General features: G+C 41.0%; 1 protein-coding gene across 7 annotated transcripts in view; it reads left to right on the top strand.

Annotated features, from left to right (window-relative positions):
* Positions 1-4,632: 4,632 nt before the first annotated feature.
* Positions 4,633-21,333, top strand: part of RCBTB2 (RCC1 and BTB domain containing protein 2) — a 56,363-nt gene continuing 39,662 nt past the window's right edge. For 2 of the 7 annotated variants that reach the window (XM_063619147.1, XM_063619148.1), the window contains exon 1: positions 15,938-16,070. Coding sequence is in view for 1 of the 7 variants with exons in the window: in XM_055244943.2 (XP_055100918.2) it covers positions 15,699-16,070 (372 nt within the window). In the remaining 6 variants the exon portion in view is untranslated. Of the gene's footprint in view, positions 4,652-15,623; positions 16,071-20,833; positions 20,927-21,333 lie in introns of those variants that run through there. The other 5 variants (XM_055244942.2, XM_055244943.2, XM_063619151.1 and 2 more) reach the window with 5 other exon arrangements.

The raw sequence follows: 21,333 nt of genomic DNA, 5'->3' as shown, positions 1-21,333 counted from the left end.
TGCATTTGGGAGGACAGATTCAGACCATAGCACAACCCCATCCAGACCATATGGAGTTAGGAAAATGTTCCCCAAGGCAAATGGGGTACTGGGACCAAATGTGCTGGGCAGGCAACAACAACAACAATAACAAGACCAAATAACCCAACAGTTTCCCCAGTCCACTATACTATGTTATGTTTTCTATCTTTAAACTAAGATTAAATCACCACCCCAGAACTGAGCAATTCATATTCTCCTACCACTGTGAAAGTGTTGAATGGATGCTGTGGAGAAATAAAAATGGGCCTAACAAGGACTGAGAATACCATTTTTGAGTCAGAGGAAAATTATGGAAAAAACTGGGTTTGGCTTGGCAGCTTTTGCAGGGATGCCAAGTTCATGACAGAATGGATTCCTAGAAATAAGATTAAGATGTCAAAGTATGTTCATATTAAATACTGACAGATTTTACCAAATTGCACTACAAAGAAGGGGTTTCAGTGTACACTCCCACCAGCAATGCCTGCTTCCCACACCCTCACCAAGCCTTTATATTGTAGAACTATTTAACCTCTTCCCTCTGAATAGTTTATATGATGGCTTTGCAAGGCAGGGTAGCTTGCAATTAATCATGAGAGAAAATACACGGTTTTTTCACCAGATTTCTTAGCTGAGGATGGATTCTGTCTTTTGTGTATGTAATGATCCACACCTATAATAAGTCCTTTTTATTTCCTTTTTTAAAATGAAAGGATGTTTTAAAATGGAGATAGTAATGTGCATTTACTCAGTATAGAGAACATATGTGTATTTTTTAGACCAATTCCATCAGTGTAGAATGTGATTTCATTTCAGGAGTTCAAGTGAACAGACTGAGAGAAACTATTGAAAAATACAAAAAATTAAAAGGCCTGAGAGATAAAACAGTTTTCATAGGGAAGAGAAAATCTTCTGGAGAAAGAAGCTAATTTTAAATTAAACAGACTGCATTCCCAAATTCACTTGCTGTATTTATGAAGCACTGTTGGAGAGAATCTGTGCTTCATGACCTGACACTGCTGAATGGTGCAATCCTCCCACGAATACCAGGGCCGGCCTATACCTGTGGTTTTGCCCCCAAAAGCCAAGGGCAAAGGTTACACTCAGCCAGAGTCTTAAATGCCTGGCTAAAAAAGTTCTGAAACACAAAAGCAAATATGGGTAGGTTTTCATTTATTCTTTTTCCAAAATGTCAATAGCAGATATTTATTTATTTATTTATTTGAGATAGGGTTTACTTTGTCACCCAGGTTGGAGTGCAGTGGGAGGATCATAGCTCACTGCAGCCTTGAACTGTTGGGCTCAAGTGATTCCCCGACCTCTACCTCCCCAGTAGCTAGGACTACAGATGTGTGCCACCACACCCAGTTATGACCAGGCCCATTCCAGAAATTATAAGAACACTCCGAGGTGCTAGAGATGGGGGTCTCATTATGTTGCCCAGAAGGTCTCGAACTCCTGACCTCGGTGGATCCTCCTAAAGTGCTGGGATTACAGGCATGAGCCACGTGCTTAGCCTTAATTTTTCTTTTTTTGAGACAGAATCTTGCTCTGTCACCCAGGCTGGAGTGAGTGCAGTGGCATAATCTCGGCTCACTGCAACCTCCATCTCCCAGGTTCAAGCGATTCTCCTGCCTCAGTCTACCGAGTAGCTGGGATTACAGGTGCACACCATCATGCCCAGCTAATTTTTGTATTTTAATAGAGATGGGTTTTCTCTGTGTTGGCCAGGCTGGTCACGAACTCCTGGCCTCAAGCAACCCACCTGCCTCGGCCTCCCAAAGTCGGGGGATTACAAGCATGAGCACCACGCCCAGCCTGGCCTTAATTTTTTAAATAAGAGGTTGTATACATGTCTTACCTACTAGATTTAAATAGAAATTTTCTGTGTGTAATTAAGACTAGTTATATATTAAGATAGAATTAACCATGTAAGCCTTCTGATATTGTAGCAACAAACACAGATGAAATGAAAGGATGCAATTTATACATTCTCATGAAACGGTCACTTGAGTTCCATTGAAATCTGCGTTCATAGCCTAAATGTAGTAAATTGAGATAATATGGATAATCTCAGTCAAAACTCATTTATCTCATCATTATTTAACTATATCAGGTCCAAGTTACGCCATGTGACTCAGCTCTTCATTTTCTAAAACTTTAAAGTTTTAAATCCATAGGAAGTTTCATCCATTTTTAAAATATGCTGTAAAAAGATGCTGGATTCAGACAGACCTGGGCTTGGTACTCAGTTCATCTTGAACCAGTTACTCAGCTTCTTTAAGCTTCCCTTTTATAAAATGAGGACAGTGACACAGTGCTCATCTCATGGAGTTATTGTGAGGCTTAAAATAAGTCATATGTAAGGGCTTGCAGCAATGCCTAAACATAATATGCATGCTCCAATATTGTCATTATCACTATGATTAATGGCCCATGGTGCCTAGTACACAGCACTCAATAAATGTTAGTTCCTTTTCTAACAGAAGCTCTTGTTGCCATGGTTCTGCATTTCAAATCATTTGCCATATACATGTCTTACCACTAATTTATATTCTAAAGCCAAATCAGTTCAGGGTAAAGGAGTTACACTGAGACAGGAGTTTCATGGACAATGCTAAAAACATCAACTTTGTATCTAAAAAATAGTTTTGATCATATTCTGTGAACAGAAGAGAAGTGTATGACTTAGCGGTGTCAGCTTTCTAGCATTATCTTCAAAACACAATTCTCCATTTCACAGTGGATGCATTCATAGGGATCCATAAGCCTGTATCCTCTGATGAGCCTAGAAAGCATCAGAATAATCCTCTTCAAGTCTCAAACACTGAAAGAAAAAGGGAGAGGACCAGCAGGTTTCCTGAGGATTGTCTCTTTGGGGTAGAAAATCCTCTGAGCTTTTTGGAAGATATGGGAGATGTGTCTGATCCATGAGCTGGTTCAAGTGGTCCTAGTGGGGAAGGAAAGGGAACAGGGAACTAGGAAGACTGGTTAAATGAGGGCCTGGACATTCCCATGAATGAAGTAAGTGGCAGTGCTGGGTCATAGGTGATCAGGAAAGACAGACTGCTATGGAAAATGTTGAGATACATAGGTGTGCTGGGAAAGCATTCTAGGATGTTGAAAACCCGAGTGAGCCAAGGAAAGCTAAATCCTAATCAAAGAGAAGTCCAAAAGAAAGCCCTGTCAATCTTGTGGAAAGAGATCAGAAATAGAAGTGAATTGAGGTGAAAAGTAAATAGAAGCGAGCATGGGGCATAGCCACAGAGCCTGGAGCATTGCATTGCATCTTCCCAGTTTCTCAATAGTGTAGGTCCTGCCTACTTGGCAGCCCTGTTGTAAACCATTGACTGATAATTGCCTCCAAATTTGCCTGTCTTATGCTTCATTTCTCCTTCTATAAATTACTTGAGAAGTCCCCTGGGAATAGAATCAACAACCGTTTCGGTGGTGATGTTGAGACAGGTTTTCAGTCCCATGGGCCATATCCCAGGCTGCATAGCTCCAGGGGATAGGGCCAGAAATTTTCTATAGACCTCTCTCTTAATTTTAATTTTGGAAACCCTGAAGCTGAGTTTACCTCAAACCCATCACAAGGGTAATCATTTCAAAGTACAGAAAAAATTAAAATGTTCATGTTGTTTCTTATTCCACTGTCAGGTATATGAGACCATCAGTTTAGACTATACTATTGAGCTTTAGAAACATTATACCAGGTCTTGCAAAATGAGACGATACATTGGTTTCCAAGGTTTCTCTAGCGACTTGTGTCTCAGGCCCCAAACCCTAGCTAGGAACTAGCATACCAGATAGGAATCTCAGGAGAGAGGATTAAATGGACACTGGTTCTAAATAATACAGACTCAATACCGTTTCTTCTAGGTGATGCTCTTAAACTTTCTCACTGACCCATGCATTGTGATTTCACAGCTGGGATGGCATTCTTGAGCCGAAGCTGATGTGAGATTCTGGATTTTGAAAAGCTTGGTCGGGAGACAGCCCCAACCTTCCTTCCAGGTTGCAGATTTGCTACAATATCTCCAGACCCATGTTGGCTCAGACTGGAACGGCAAGATCAGGTTTGAGTTCCTGCTGTTCCAGAGAAAACTTAGGAAGGGCTCATCTGACCTCTAACTAGATTTCAGAAGAGTCTGTTCCCTAAAATGAAATTCGAGTGAAGAGCCAGTTTTGTAGGAAGGCTGCAAATGATCATGCCCATTCCAGAAGTTATAAGAACACTCCAAGCTGAGGGTGTGAGGAACACCACCCCACTGAATACCCTAAAAGGAGAATAGAGAGAGGATATCAAGGCTCCAATATGGCCCTGGGATTGATGGCCTACTGTTTTTGTACTGGGTCAGGATCACATCTTTATCTGTATGTATGGGGAGGTGATTCCTACTGTCAGTCATCAAGTGAAGAGGTGGATCTGTCCAACCAAAACACAAATCTGCAGATGTCTTGGCTTAGTTTTACGAGTTCCATGCTGGCTGCCAGGAGCCAACTGTTCCTCCTTTAGAGCTCTGACTCAAGGATGGACAGAAAAATCTTGTTTTCAGTTTAACCCTTCTGAAGACTCCAATGATGCTAAGAGAAAACAAGAAAGAAATGAACAAAGAGACTATACAATGTAAGTATTTGCCTAATTCCTGCTTTCTCCTCTCCTCTCCATCTTAAAACCACTGCTCAAATTCCTCTGGATTCCTTCAACCACGTCTGTTTGTTTCCCTACATCCAACCTGTTCCCCTCATGTCATCCTCCAGACGGTATCTGCTCTGTTTAATATTTATCAATGCCCTTGAGGAACTGCCTTTCTAGATTAATCTCCAGCCTCGGCTCCACATGTTTCTTTCTGGCATTTCTGACTTTACGTTATGAGATCCAGAGAGTAAGCTTATAGCTTATGTTGAATTTGTCACAACAACTTTCATAACGCAGGGCATGCAGCACTGAGCCTATTTCCTTTGTCTACTGTGATAGCCTGGCCTTGACTCCCTGTGCAGGACCAGCCATTTAAAGGGTCATTAACAAAAGAAAGAAGACCCTTTTTCAATTTTACTCTGGAAGCCTAGAAATTTTTTTAAAAATATCCTTTCTGTTTTAAGAATATGCAGTGTCTTAGGAGAATTAAAAGGACCCAAGAAATTGAAATTTCTTAAAGGTAGGCTAAAGGGAGACTGCTTATCATTTTTACCACTAAGTGAAAAATGTACTAATTTCGTTTTTCTAGTGAGTAGAAAACATCTGTCTATAAAACTCATGTTTTTCTGAAAGTGTTTTCTCTGACAAGATGACTGTGTTCCACTGGGCTGGAAAGCATTATTAAGTATAACAATAAACTACACAAAGAAAAAAATCACAAAAATTTTCAGATCAGGAAATGCTTAAGTGTTTCCAAAAATGTTTATCAGTAAATGTTATTCTAGAATTAAAACATCTCCTGTTAATGATCATGCCATGGAGAAAATCATGTAATGCCAGTTATGAGATCTTATATATTTAGAAAAAAAACCCATTATAAGTAACATGAGATAAATAGGAATCATACTTTTTAAAAAAGATTATTATTCACATAAAAATTTAAACCTTAAACAATATAAAAATACAAGAGAGAAATAAATTAGTCAATATTTCAACTCTCAGAAATGACCACTCAATATTTAAGTATTTCCAAGCAGGTCTCAGTGTAAATAGACACACTTGTGTTCAATTTTACATATATAGTTTTTATGACTTGTATTTATATCAGCAACACATCCTGGACAGCTTTCCCTGTCAAAAAGTCCAGATCTGCAGTATTAGTGTTCACAATTGTGCATTTGTGTCACATGTATCCATTGAGATGTTCCAGGCTTCAGCAGCACCTCTCCAAACAAATCCTCATGTGACAACCTAAAAAAAGCAGGAAGGGAAGGAGGGGGCAGCTGGGTGGGTGGGCGGGCGTGTGTTTTCAGAAGCCTCCTAGTGGACTTCCTTGTATGAAATTGAAGCATGATATTTCCCTGACCCCTTCGTGGGACTCGCAAAGGGGCTGTCTTGTTTACTGAGCCCACAGCTCTCAATTCCTTGAGGGAGGGAGCATGCGAGCAAATGAGGGAGGAACTGGAGTGCACGGGTGCTGGAACTCGCAGCTGCTTCAGTGCCAGCAGGAGTGAACTCCACTCACTTGGATCTGCTGCGCTCCACTCCTTACAGGAGGGAGCACATAGGTGAGCAGGTGCAGGAGCCAGGGCGAGTGCTTTTGGGTACTGGCAGGAGTGAACTCTGTACAGGTCCTGCGGCCGCATCTGCAGGGGGGTGTGCCTGCAACCCCTGAAACCCCAAAGGGAGTGCTACAGTGCCCTTTTAGCTTTGCCTGCTGTACACAGACAACTTGAGTGTTAACAGCTCAGCAGGCCCTCTGCCTTTTCGCTTGAGGCAGCTGCCTTCTGCCAGTGAGGGCAAAGGGCAAGTGTGACAGCTTTTTTTGTATCTTCACTCATGGCTCCTGAGCTCTTATCCAGCATCCAGGAGAAATGAGGTCTCATGAATGAATTGAAGGATGGTAAATGCATGGATTTTATTGCCAATGAAAGTGATCTTCATTAAGAGAGGGAGCTGAAAAGGGGACAAGATGGGAAGGTAATCTTCCCGTGAAGTCTGGCAGTCTCCAGCCAGATTCTTCTCCAAAGTTACGCCACCAAGCTGTCCTTCTGAAGTCAGGCCGCTTCTCTCTGATGCCCAGCTGTAGTCCCTGACATTCAGCTGCTTCTCCTCTCTCTGCCAGCTGAGCCTGATGTTTTTATAGGCACAGGATCGGGGGCAGGGTGGGGCCATGGGTGCCTTGGAAAAGGCAGCATTCGAGCAAGGAAACAGGGGTGTAAGTTCTAACTCTGAGCCACAGTCTCAGGCTTTTCAGCTTGAGATGGGGCTTCACCGGGGACCTGCCCTTCTTTGCCTAGAATTTCTCTGTTCCCATCCCTATCAAAATGTCCATGGCTTGGACCAGTCACATGGCCACCCCAGACACTATCAAGTGAGAATGAATTGATATGACTGTCTCAGACAAGCCAGTCTTGCTCCTCTGTGATCGTCACAAAAATCAGAGTCCTGTGGGCAATAAAATGAGCTTAAATTCATGAATTCACAACAATATCAACAAAGAAACTCAATTAGTGGCCATTGCTGACTGCTAATGACCAACCCATTATTATAAAATTATTATAAAAACTGGCAAATTAAGAGACAGAATCAAATGCTTATCACACTTTTCCTATGTCATTGGGAAATCAAATCATTGAGGGAGAAAGTTTCCCTTTATAAAAGCATGTCAGCTAATAAATGAAGATGAAATGATAGGGTTAGGATATCACCATTTCCAGTATCTGTTAATGGATCTAGGTATTGAGCACTAACAGCTACCAATATCACAGAAAGAAACAACCCAACATTATATGCCTCCTGGTGGAAGGACACAATACCATTTAGGAAGTCATCTTGCCAAAAATATAGAACCTGAATCTAACCAAGACTCTGGATCTAATCACACCAATTTGAGGGAAATATGAAGGGTACATTCAAGGAAATCAGATTTTGGAAAACTCAGTGATTGGCACAATTGTAGGCTACAGTTTGTTTACACCTCTACTTGGTTTTTTTCTTTTTTTAATTTATTTTTTATTATTATACTTTAATTTTTGGGGTACATGTGCACAACGTGCAGGTTTGTTACATAGGTATACATGTGCCATGTTGGTTTGCTGCACCCATCAACTCATCATTTACATTAGGTAGTTCTCCTAATGCTATCTCTTCCCCAGTCCCCCACCCCTCAACAGGCCCCAGTGTGTGATGTTCCCCTCCCTGTGTCTACGTGTTCTCATTGTTCAGCTTCCACTTATGAGTGAGAACATGAGGTGTTTGGTTTTCTTTTCTTGTGTTACTTTGCTGAGAATGATGGTTTCCAGTTTCATCCATGTCCCTGTAAAGGACATGAACTCATCCTTTTTTATGGCTGCATAGGATTCCATGTACACCTCTACTTGTTATAATTCATGATGCACAGAAAAACCTTTAGGCCAAACTTAAAATATGTAAGGAGGCAGTTGTAAGCTAAACTTGATTTAACAATTATAAATGTTTCCTATCAGATTTAAGGTCTGCATTAATGTTAATGCTGGCTGGCTTTTCCTGAATTCCAAAAGGGAGGAGAGTATAATGAGGCATGTCCAACCCCTCCTTCCCATCATGGTCTGAACTAGGTTTTCAGGTTAACTTGGAGTGCACGTAGCCAAGAGGAGGGGTCCATTCAGATGGTTGAGGGGCTTAGAATTTTATTTTTGATTTACAACTATTAAGCATGAACCTAGCTTTCAGTGTGTGCAGCCACTTACTAAAGATTTCTTTGATCAAAAATGACTATTGGCTATTAAATTTTATCAAACATTTTTCTCATCATCAATTAAAACATTTCTATTCCTTTGACCTATCATTATGGAGGAATATATTAATCAATTTCTTAACACTGAATCATATTTACATCTGAAAGGAACCCAATCTTGGTAATCGTACAATATATTTTTAAAATTATTGCTAGTTTCTATTTGTTACATTTTATTTAATATATTTTTCCTACTTAATATGCAAAAAAGTGCCATCTTTATCACATTTTGTTATCAGTTGGCTTTGCAAAAATCTTAAAATATTAAAGAAACACTAAGTCTAATCCTCCATTTTTAAAGGTAAAGATTTTTGAGGCCCTCAGAATATTAAGTGACTTACTAAGTTCACACTGTTTTTTTATTCCCTGCAAGTGTTGCACATCTACTCTTTTTTTTTTTTTTTTTTTTTTTTTTTTGAGTTGTGGGGTCTTGAAAACTCTGTCACTCTGGCTGGAATACAGTGGCACAATCAAGGCTCTGTGGCCTTGAACTCCTGGGGCTCAAATGATCCTCCCACCTCAGCCTTTCTAGTAGCTGAGACTACAGACATGAGCCACCACATCCCACTAAGTTCTTTTGTGTGTGTGTGTGTGTGTGTGTAGAGACAGGATCTCACTGTGTTGCCCAGCCTGGTCTTGAACTCCTGGCCTCAAGCCATCCTCCTGTCTCAGCCCCACAAAGTGCTGGGATTACAAGTGTGAGGCACCACACCTGGCCATTTTCTACTCTTTATATCCAGTCTTGCTAATTTCGACTCCTAAAATTTTCTCAAATCCATGTTCTGCTCTCTCTTTAAGCCCACGCCACTGTTACACTGAGTTCAAGGACAGCTGGTGTCCTGCCAGGGTTGATGCAATAGTGTCTTCAAGTGGTTTCCCCGGCTCCAGGCTCACCCTTCTCCCCACTGGCATGATGGTGAGCCATCATGTTGTCCTCCTGCTCAAAATCTTTTGTTAGATCCTATGATACATCTTGCTATTACATTGCCAAGGCCTTCTATTATTTGGCCCACTTACCTTTACATCTCATTTGGAAAGAGGCCGCATGGCCCAGTGGAAAGAGCTTCAGATGGGAATCAAAGATGGATTTGAGTCCTAGTTCCACCTCTTACTACTTATGTGACCTTAGGCAAGTTACCTAAGTCTCCACTATCTCACCTGTAGGATGGGGCAAAAATGACTTAAGTTGCCAGTAACTGTAATAAAAATGACTTAAGTTGCCAGTAACTGTAATGTTGACAAAAAGAGTCAAACTCTGTAAAATATTTGAAGGGGTTTATTCTGACCCAAATATGAGTGACAGATGGCCCATGACACAGCCCTCAGAAGATTGTGAGAATATGTGCCCAAGGTGGTCAGGATAAAGCTTGGTTTTATACATTTTAGGGAGACATAAAACATCAGTCGATACATGTAAGGGGTATATTAGTTTAGTCCAGAAAGATGGGACAACTGGAAGGAGTGGCTTCCAGGTTATAGGTAGATTCAAAGTTTTTCTGATTGGCAATTGGTTGAAAGAGTTAAATTATTGTCTAAAGACCTAGAATCAATAGATAGGAATGTCTGGGTTAAGATAAGGGGTTATGGAGACCAGGGTTTCCATTATGCAGATAGAACCAATAGAAGGGGATGTCTGGGTTAAGATAAGGGGTTGTAGAGACCAAAGTTCTCATTATGCAGAGGAAGTCTCCAGGTAGCAGGCATCAGAGAGAATAGATTGTAAAAGTTTCTTGTCAGAGGTGATTCTCTCCTGGAATAGGAAAAAGGAGGGAGAAGGAAGGGGATTCTCTTTAGAATACAGATTTTCCCCAGAAGTCAGCTTCACAAGACTATCTCAAGATATGGCAAAGAAAATATATTTGGGCTTATAATATTTTGATTTGCTTCCTTATCTATCATGTGATGTTATGCCAGAGTCAGGTTGGAAAGTAGGTCACGTTATATAGCACTAAGTAAAACCTGTCTGATGAGACTATGGTTTGGAGGGCATGACTCCCCAGGCCCCAACATGGTGAAACTCGGTCTCCACTAAAAATACAAACATTAGCTGGGTATGGTGGCACGTGCCAGTAGTCCCAGCTACTTGGGAGGCTGAGGCAGGAGAAGCACTTGAACCTGAAAGGCAGAGGTTGCAGTGAGCCGAGATCGTGAAACTGCACTCCAGCCTGGGTGACAGAGGGAGACTCTGTCTCAAAAAAAAAAAAAAAAAATTGCTATTTTTAAACAACTAATTTTTACAAATTTATTTTTTAATTAACAAAATTCTTTATATTTATGGTGTATAACATGATCTTTTGATATATGGATACACTATGAAATGGCTGAATCAAGCTAAGTAATATATGCATTACCTCATATACTTATCATTGTGTGTGTCTGCTGAGCACATTTAACATCTGCTTTCTTGGTAATTTGTAAATATACAAAACATTGTTATTAACTACAATCATCCTATTGTACTATAGATATATTGAACTTATTCTTCCTACCTAACTGAATTTTTTTATTCTTTGACCAATATCTCCTTGATCCTCTGTAGCCCCAGCCCCTAGTAACCACCATTCAGCTCTTAACTTCTATGAGTTCAACTTTTTAAGGTTCCACATATGAATGAGATCATGTGATATTTTACTTAATGACCTCCAGGTTCATCCATGTTGTCACAAATGACAGAATTGTCTTATTTATTTTTTTAAAGGCTGATTGATTTTTGACAAGGCTGTGAACACAATGGGAAAAGAACAGTCTCTTAAAAAAAATGGTGTAGGTAAAACTGGATAGCCATATGCAGAAGAATGAAATGAAACCTTTTTCTCACACCAAATACAAAAACCAACTAAAAATGGATTAAAGACTTAAAACTTAAGACCTGAAACTATAAAACCACTATAACATAGGGGAAAACTCAATGACATTGGTCTGGGCAATGATTTTTTTGAAGATGACCCCAAAAGCACAGGCAACTAAAGCAAAAATAGACAAACGGAATTACATCAAACTATAAGTCTTCTGTACAGCAAAGAAAACAATCAACAGAGTGAAGAGAAAAGCTAGCAAGTTGGAGAAAATATATGCAAACCATACATCTGTTAGGGCGTTAATATCCAAAATATATAAGGAATTCAAACAATTCAATAGCAATAAAACAACCCAGTTTTAAAATGGGCAGTGGACCTGAATAAGCATTTATCCAAGAAGAGACACAAATGGCCAAGTAGATGAAAAAAATTTCAACATCATTAATCATCAGGGAAATGCAAGTTAAAACCATGATGAGATATCACCCCACACCTATAAAGACGGCTATTACAAAAAAGATGAAAAAATAACAAGTGTTGGCAAGATGTGGAGAAAAGGGAACCTTTGTTGATGGGAATGTAAATTAGTACAGGTATTACGAAAACCAGTACAGAGGTCCTCAAAAAATTAAAAATAGGACTACTTTTAGCAATCTCACTACTGAGTATAAGTCCAACGAAAATGAAATCAGTATGTTGAAGAGATATCTGTGCTCTCATGTTCACTGCAGCACTATTCACAATTGTTGAGATACAGAATCATCCTTAGTGTCCATTCACGAATGAATGGTTACTTTAATTTCCTACCATTGCCCTATTCCCTCCATATAGCCTTTGTTTCAGCCTTACTGAGCAATTTATAATTCTCAAACACATCACATTTCTTATTCTACTTAGACTACTTCCCTTCCCTAACACTTCCATCCCTAACCTTTGTTCTCTTAGCTAACTCATATACACACTGACTCAGCCTCCCAAGTGGCTAGGATTACAGGCACCCACTGCCATGCCTGGCTAATTTTTGTATTTTTAGCAGAGACAGGGTTTCACCATGTTGGCCACACTGATCAAGAACTCCTGGCCTCAAGTGATCCGCCCGTCTCCGCCTCCCAAAGTGCTGTAATTACAGGCATGAGCCACAGCACTCAGCCCACACTGAAAACTTAATACTAAAGTAATCTGTTTTGGAAAGCCTTCTTTGATCACCTCTTGGTATTTTGTCATTCTTTCACTATTGCCACAGTAAGTGTATATGTGCCTATTATCATCTTTATCACTTTTATATTCTAACACCAATTATAATACCATGCTGAGATGAACAATGCTATACAGCACGGTAATAGCATGCATCAGTAAAGGTGCAGTGTGACTGATATCTCTACAAAACACAGAGCTGGGCAGTGCAACAATTTAATGAAGTCTCAAGCAATTTAAGTTCTAGAAAACTAAGGTGCTACCCAAGGTCATTCACCTAATCAATGGCACATAGGGTACCAAAGTGCAGGCTGCTTGCAGTCATTCATTCATGCATTCAATCTGTAATAAGCAGAATGATGTAGAAATTTACTGGTGCTAAATTTTTGTTCCGGAGACTCAAAGAGGAAATAAAGAACATTTTCCTCTTCCCTGAAGCATAATTAGACTTTCTGAATTTCCAAGAAAAAGTCAAAAGATGGCCCCATCCAACTTTTCTTGTGATTAGGGCCTTGGTGCCTGGATACCTGAAAAGAAAAAAGCGAGATGAATTCCTCTGCTTTTGGATAAGTAAAGGAGGCTTAAAGATACCCCAAAAGCAGAAATAATTAGGGGGTTTTAAAAAGGGAAGAAAGGGAAGACTTTTATTGCAGCTGGATCCCCATTGTGGGCTGGAAAAGGACAAGGGCTCCTAGTTTCACAAGAGTAGTGTCATGAACTTGTTAGGACATAAGAAGAGGCAGGACTAAAACCATGTCTTGAAATAAAATTGCTAAGGGAATGAGAAGACAGAGAAGTCCAAGAACCAAACTCTGGGCATGCCAATGGCTGGAGAAGTGGAGAATGAGCCAATGGAGCTGCCAGTGAGGTGGACGAACCAAGAGACAGGGGCCACCTGAAGGCCAAGAGAAGATGAATGCTTCAAGATGGCAGCTGTAAGCAACTGTTTCTAATGCTGCTGATAGTTCAGGTGAGATAATGGAAAAGTAACCACTGATTTAGCAATTCTGAGGTCACTGGTGACTTTGCTAAGAGGAGTTTCAATGGAGGGGTAGGGGCAAAAGCCTGGCTGAAATAGATTCAAGAATGAACAGGAGGGCCAGGCATGGTAGCTCACATCTATAACCTCGGCACTTTGGAAGGCTGAGGTGGACAGATCACCAGAGGTCAGGAGCTCAAGACCATTCTGGCCAACATGGTGAAACCCCATCTCTATTAAAAATTCAAAAATTAGCTGGGCATGGTGGCACACACCTGTCGTTCCAACTACTTGGGAAGCTTAGGCACGAGAATCACTTAACCCGGGAGGCAGGAAGGTTGCAGTGAGCTGAGATTGCGCCACTTCACTCCAGCCTGGGCAACAGAACAAGATTCTATCTCAAAAAAAAAAAAAAAAAAAAAAAAAAGAGGATGAATAGGAGGAGGGGATGAGGATACAGTGAGTATAAGTGACTCTTTTAAGACATTTTGGAAGAGACCAGAGAATACGTTGGTAGCTGGTAGGGGACATATAATCAAGGAACTTTTTAAAAGATAGGCAAATGCTGCACAATGTTAATATGCTTATGGGGATGATCCAAAAATTAATGATACAAAAATTAATAATGTAGGATTGAGAGGTGACGACTACCTGAGTGAAAACCTTGAAACTGTGAGGAAGACAGGATCTAATACAAAGTGGAAGAGTTGAACTTAAATAAGAGCATGCACAGCTCATTCCCAGTAACGGGAAGGAATACAGAGTGCACAGGTCCAGATGTAGCTAAACTTGGGAGATGTGGTGATGGGAACTTTAACTCCTGAAATACTAACCTATACTCTCTCAGAGTCTAAACTTTTCGTCTACTGAATTCAGCAATACAGTGAAGTTTAGTAGACCAAATTATCCAAAAATTTTGAAGGAAACTTTTATGTGATCGAGACATTTTTACCTCTTACTTTTAATTTTGACCGCCCTGGGAAAAACTGTTGGACCCATATGAAATTAAAATCTTTAGTGAAACACATTCTTTTATAGGTATATTTTAAAGTTTTAACTTCTGAGATATCACAGTTTTCAAAACACTAAGACATGTTTTTATTGTTAGCTAATTGTCAGGCTTCAGCTGAAGCACAGTGTAAGGCCTGCATGAACTTCAGCTGTCCATAATGTGTAAAAGACCAAGTGTGCAAGGCAAACAGATCTTGCCATGGTTGCTGATGAAAGAAACTTAATCTCTTGGGGCCGGAGTTGCCTTATCTGTAAAGTAAGGATAATCCTTGCCTTACAGGATTATTGTGAGCTCCAAATAAGATAAAGCTCTTGGCACACAATAGGTGCTTAAAAAAAAAATGCCAGCTATCATCACTGAAGTGAGCTTTTTCTGAGAGCAAACATGTTTAACTCATAAATTTCTTTCATTGATAAGATGTAACCAATGGAGAAACTTGAGGCAGGCACACGATGCCTCTCTGCACTATCTTTGCAACTTCCTATTAATGTATACTTACTTTTTCTTCCATTTAGAGCTCTACAAGAAACACCTGTGTACCATCTTGCGCGCCTCCTTCTGAGGCTCAGTGGGCTATGCTCAGAGAACAGAGATAAATGTCTGCCCTCTGTAGCAGAAAGGCAGTTATACATTTTAGAATGATGTTTTTCCGAAGAAATGACAAAAGCCAGACGAAACAGACTGACACGCTCACTGTGGTTTGGAATCTCAGTTTTTCTATTTGGCTTTACTACTTTTGGCTCTACACCGGAGAGGAACCAGTGTCCTCATGAAACAGCCAGTATAAAAGCAAGCAGCTTACTTCACAGGAATAGCTAATAACATTTAACTGTTGAGCATTTCACCAAAACCCACTCAGATCAATTTAAGTGTAGTGCAGTGGAAGAAATTATTGCACACTGCAAAGTTGTGGTGCATTTTACTTAAATCTACAAAGGCCAACAGAAGTGCAGTGTAATATAACAAATTACTACAAGATATTATAATAATAAGGGGAGAAGGTGGCTGTTTCCGAAGCCCTCGGCCCCAAGGTAACTGAGGTTATCCCCCTGAACCCCCCAGCACACATCCCTCATTATTTCAGCATTTGTACTATAGGGGGTTACAAGACTTCCGTCCCACAGCAATGGGGTGAAAACGTGAAGTGATCGGAGCTCCCAGATGGAGGGGTCACCACTAGAAGAAAAGCTGGGGCAGGCTGGAGGAGAGGGGCTGTGGAAAAGGTTGCTCTCAGCATCATACACGCTTCATCCTTCTAGGTCGGGTATCCACAAATGCCCAAGATTTGCGAGAACATAACCCTGGAGAAGCTGGGGGTGACCCACGGAGGAACTCCCTGGAAAAGCGGAGGCGTCCCCAATGGGAGACTCCCGGGGGTCAACTCCGAGGGGAGGGGGCGTCTGCGAGAAAGGGGAGGGGCGGCGGTGGGCAGCCTAGGGAGGAGAGGAGGGGCGAGGCGCCGTCGCCAGCCCCCTCCCCTCGTCTGCGCTCCCTTCCTTTCCCTCTCGGCCGGGCACCGGAGCGCATCCCGCCGAGGCCGGGCCGTTTCAGGGGGAGGCGCCAACTCGTCGCGGCGCCGGGCCCCTGACCGTTGCAGTAACCGCTACCCAGGAGGCGGAGCGGACAAGGCTCCGGCCTGCGCGGAGGTAAGAGGGTGGAGGAGTGGTGTGGGAGGCCGAGGGGGATCGCGGCCGTGACGTGGGATGCTGTCAGGTACCCCTGGGGCAGGCCACCTCTCCCCGCCCCTGCGGCCCGACCTCCCCGCCAGAGACCGCTGGGGGGCCCAGGGGACTAGAGCCGCGACCGTGCCACAGGCCTAGGCGTCGTCGCGCATGCGTAAACCTGCTAGCGGGAGTTAGGGGCTAGGTTCTGGGGCTACACCCAGCCCAGGCCGCGGGCAGAGGCTGCCCTGCGCATGCGCAATTCCGCTGGCGTGGGCCCGGCGCGCTGCTCTGGGACTACATCCTGTCCAGGCCGCCGGCCCAGTCTGCGCTGCGCATGCGCGGGTCCTCTGGTAGGGGTCGCGTTTGGCGTCGTTCCTGGGTGATCACCTGCCCGGAGGCGGCTGTCATCCTAAGCTCCCGCGTCTGGTGTGGCTGGCGCGGGGGGCGGGGGGGGAGCGTCACAGGTTCCGAGGGAGCGTCCTGCCTGAAGTTTCTCCTTCCTAACCCACTCGCTGCACTGCATAGGTTGCTGACGTTTTCATTTCTGTGGCCTCGACCCCTAGGCTCCCGTCCCATAAATCTAGTACCCCAGGTCCCGGGCCCCGGACCGGCTCGCTAACTCAGTGGCAGTATATGCTTTCGACATTTGGTCCTGATGTCCAGGAATAGCGCGGAAAGTTTGACTTTGTTAGACGAATCTGTTTTGGAACTGTGGAGGGATGGGAAGAAATCGCCGAGCGTCTTAAGCCGCAACATACTGCTCTGCTCAGCCCTGGAAACAGATTTTCAGACATTGAAAACTTTCCAAGTGCTCCGTCTTGGCGGAGAAAGAACTGAGTTGGAAGGCGAATTTAGAATGAACTTTTTGCTTTTGTTCTTTGCAAAAATTACATAAAATGTTGCAACAGTTCGAGACCAGGACTATAACAAAACGCATTTCGTGGAGCTACTTTGTACCGTGCTTGGCGACTTACCTTGTGAGAGCTGAATAAAAGTGGTTGAGTTCACAAACAGTGCTCTGGATCCTTGCTCTTTCCCCCAGACTCGAAAGTGACAGTCACTGTTTAACGTTTTTATTGAGCCTCCTGGCTTTGCACCTTCCTAGTATTGCGTTCCTGCTGGGTTTTACACCTTACTAGACAGTGGGTCTTAGTTAAGTCAGTTTCGTGACTCCTGGGGCTACTGTGAAGAGTTTCTAACAATACTGTGTGCTTTGTAATCTTATATGATGTGCTGATACAGATATTTGGAGGCTGGAATAGAAGAGCCACTTAGGCTCAGAGAATGAGTACTCTAGGTGAAATGTAATCTCTTTATTTCCTGCTAGTACATGCGTGTTATTAAGCAGCAGGTAAAAGCAACAAGAATGATACGTTCTTGCATACCCCACTTCCACCACTCAGGCCTTATTGCTCTTGCTGGGCTCGCCAAGCGGACCCTCACCCCAGGGCTTTTGCGTTTGATATTTCCAGTATGCTCAATGCTCACTTTCCCATTCCTCGCAAATCTGCATGGCACAGAACTTTATTTAAGTCTTGAAACAATTGCCATCATTTCAGAGAGGTGACTGCCTCACCTAAAATGGCTGGCTCTCCAAACTCTTGTACGGCTAGTTTGGCTTTGTAGCACTTAATCACCATCTGATATTATATATTTGTAAGGGTATGATCAATCTATCTCCACCATAATTGAAGCTCAGAAGGTATTTGTTAATTGTAGAAATAAAATTGGAAACTAACTTACTCCAGAGATATTTTTGTACTAAACTCAACCTAGATTCATTCATTTATTCAACAAAAATTTATTTTCTATCAGGTCCTGTCCTTGATGCTTGGGATGCATCAATGAACAAAAGAGACAAAGATCCCTTCCCTCTGGAGCTTACATTTAGCAAAGAATGATAAAAAACATATTTGCATATTAGGTTAGAAAAGCACAAATGCTATGAAAAAATGAAAAAGGAGAACAGAGAAAGGGAATTGGGAGTGCAGGTGTGGGTTGCAATTTTAAACATCATGGATATGGTGAGTCTGAAGGATAAACCAAAGGTGATGTTTAACATGGAGAACTGGGTTTTAGAAATAAGTGTTCTTCTGGGAGAAAACGTTCTTTGTCATGCTCTACAATGTCTTTTATGGGAGCCCACAGCATGACCCTTGTGATAAATGTCACCATTTTTTATAGTATATAGGTGAAAAAACTTTTTTTTCCCAAATAAAAGTTCAAATTATTCAGGAGTTTACAGTTTAACTTAGCACATCCAATGAAGACACTGGACTTTTACAAGGAAGAGCTAGCCAGACATCTATGTAAATTGTGCTGAGAAAAACTGTACGTTGTCTCCACAGTTTTTTTGCAATTGCTTCTAAATGTCCCTCTGACTGTGGATGACTAGTGAAGATCTTTTCTAAGAATGGTCATTGCTTTTCTGTATTTGAAACTGTGTAGGAGAGGAGCTTAAATCACCTGGTGTGATGTTATGCTATAAGGTATTAAATGACCTCTCTTAAAGGTATCTGAATGAACCAGATAACCTAACTAAATTTCAATCCATAATTAAAGAAGTCTTAGAGAAAGAGGGTGATGGAGAGGAATAATGTTAGAAAGTAAAGTGTGTTTCCCCTCATGTCCTTTACTTACATAGATTACAAATACTCTGTTCAAACACCAAAATATTATTAATCTAGGACCATAAATGTAAGGAGTCCATGGAATTTGCTTATGCCCTATGAAATTGTCATATTCAAGTTTGGTTTTATCAGTTGGTTAAAGTAAAATTTAAATGCCCCAAGATACTGCTACTGTTGAGGTTTACTTGGATTTAAATTACTACAAATCAGGCCGGACGCGGTGGCTCACCTGTAATCCCAGCACTTTGAGAGACCGAGGCAGTCAAATATTCTTGAGCCCAGGAGTTAGAGACCAGCCTGGACAACATGGCAGAACTCTGTCTCTACAGAAAAACTAACAAAAAAAAAATTATCCAGGCATGGTGGCACACACCTGTAGTTTCAGATACTTGGGAGGCTGTGGTGAGAGGATCACTTGAGCCGGGAAAGTTGAGGCTGCAGTGAGTCGTGATCACACCATTGCACTCCAGCCTGGGCAATAGAGTAAGACCCCATCTTATAAATAAATAAATAAATATCGCTACAGATTAAAATTGTCCAAGAAAAGGCAGATTGGAGACCAGGAATTATTGGAGCTACAGAATGACATTAAGGACTCTTGTTAAAGACTAAAAGGAGTTCTACATGGAGATTTTACTTCAAAGGAGTGGATAGCTTGCCTCCTGGTAAGGGATATCATAATGTCCATCAATGGGAGGCTGAGATGATACTTCCAGCTTTCATTGTCTGGAAGGAACATGTGTCCAGTTCACATGGTGATCACATTCTAACAACGTGAAGGTTTCCAGGAAACTTAAACCATAATAATTTTTCAGCATTAATCTGACATTAGAGCAGGTTTCTTTTATGTCTTCAGCTTTGCTAATTGGCCTGAGCTAGTATCTCTTATGTATATCTCCCTATGGAAGATGTTTTGAGCTAACAAGTACCAGTAGGAGATAGTACATGAATAAAACATAAATTTTGACTGCATTATAATATGTCCTGTATGATGCTGCATGTATGCATGTATATAATAGTGAACAAAACCAATCTCAAGTGGAAATGAACCAAGGCCAAGAGGGCCTGCCATGTTGAAGGAATATATATGCTGTGGGTCAAAGATCTTTAACAATTAGGATCTCTGTAACAGGAGTGTTAAGATTTTTTTTTTGAAAAATTGGATTAAATCTATAAGGACCTAGATTTAAAATGGATTTACAAATGAGATCTCAAGTCTCAACTCACATTAGTGCATATAACAACTTAAAAATATTTTTATCATTTATGTTGGTTATTTTTCATATTTGAAAATGACACTTTTGCTGTATGTGGCTGAAAAGACCGAAGTTGTCAAGCTCAGTAATCTTTTCAATTAAATACCGCTTTGCTTTGTACTGAAGATCTGACTCATCACTCTTGTTGAAATTTGGAAAACTTTTTAAAAAAACAAATAATTAAAATAGCAACAGTGTTTCTGTATTCTACACAATAGTTTTCTGTTTTTCATGAACATATGGCAATACCATTTCCTTTGAGGTTGTGTGCTAGTTTTAGTTATGCTTTTAGTGTTTTAGTTTTGTCCGTCCTGTTTATAATTGTTCCATTTTAATTAGCCGTGTAGGTATTTTACTGTTACTTGTCATTGATTTTAGACATCTCATTTAAGTGGAGCTAACATTACAGCTAATACTATCCTTTTTTGCAAGTGAAAATTGGGATCATGTTTTATTGTACATGTATTTACATTATTTATAACTTGAAGATGACCCTTAAAAAGCTATTAAAGATACTATCTAATGACTTACCTAAGGATATATTTGGGACCATCATTATCCTATTGAAATTTATGTGGTCTGCAGCTCGTTAACACACCGATGCTGTAAACTGCATGCTGGTGCCCTGAAAGACATCGATATTATTTAATTTCCTGTTTCTTTTGATTATAAAAGCATCATCAAATGTGTTACCCACCCAGATGGGATAATTTTAAGCATAGATTTCTATATTGAGAGAATTCTAAAAATATTAATGTGTTTCTCAAACATAGCTTTAGAGTTGATCTCATTAAGTTGAATTTTAAAATATGTAATACTGGGACTTCTCTGCAGGAATTGCTGTTTTTTTCACCGCTTCTTCTGTAATCACTTCTAAAGAAGAATTATTAGCATTTAGAAGCCCCTGATTAACTGCAAAATATCAGCACTTAAAACCTACCATTGGGTTGAGGTAATGTGGACGAAGTCCCTAAGAGCTGGATATTGTTTTGCTCTGCGTTATTCTGTTTTCTCTCATGTATTTGCTTTCAATTCAGTGCCTACTGCAGGCACTGAATTAATATTTGTTGAATGAATTAGGCAAATGAACCTATGTCCCATAATCAGCTTAACTCATTTTTTAGGTCAGAGGTATTACCGTGTAATATAACACATTGTGTAGCAGATACACTGATTAATACTGATTACTTTACCAAAAATAATATGTACAGACTGCCTGTTATATGTTTTGCACAGGGAAATGAATTATTTGACTTTATGTGAGGATTAAGAATGAGTGTGTTTATCACATTATCCAAAGAGTGTCCCCTTGTTCAGTAGTCTTCAACTGTGTAGTTTTTAAGAGTGTAGAGAAAACTC

Source organism: Symphalangus syndactylus, chromosome 15 (assembly GCF_028878055.3).
Source record: "Symphalangus syndactylus isolate Jambi chromosome 15, NHGRI_mSymSyn1-v2.1_pri, whole genome shotgun sequence".
NCBI classification, from domain to species: domain Eukaryota; kingdom Metazoa; phylum Chordata; class Mammalia; order Primates; family Hylobatidae; genus Symphalangus; species Symphalangus syndactylus.
This window is presented reverse-complemented; position numbering and strand designations above follow the sequence as displayed.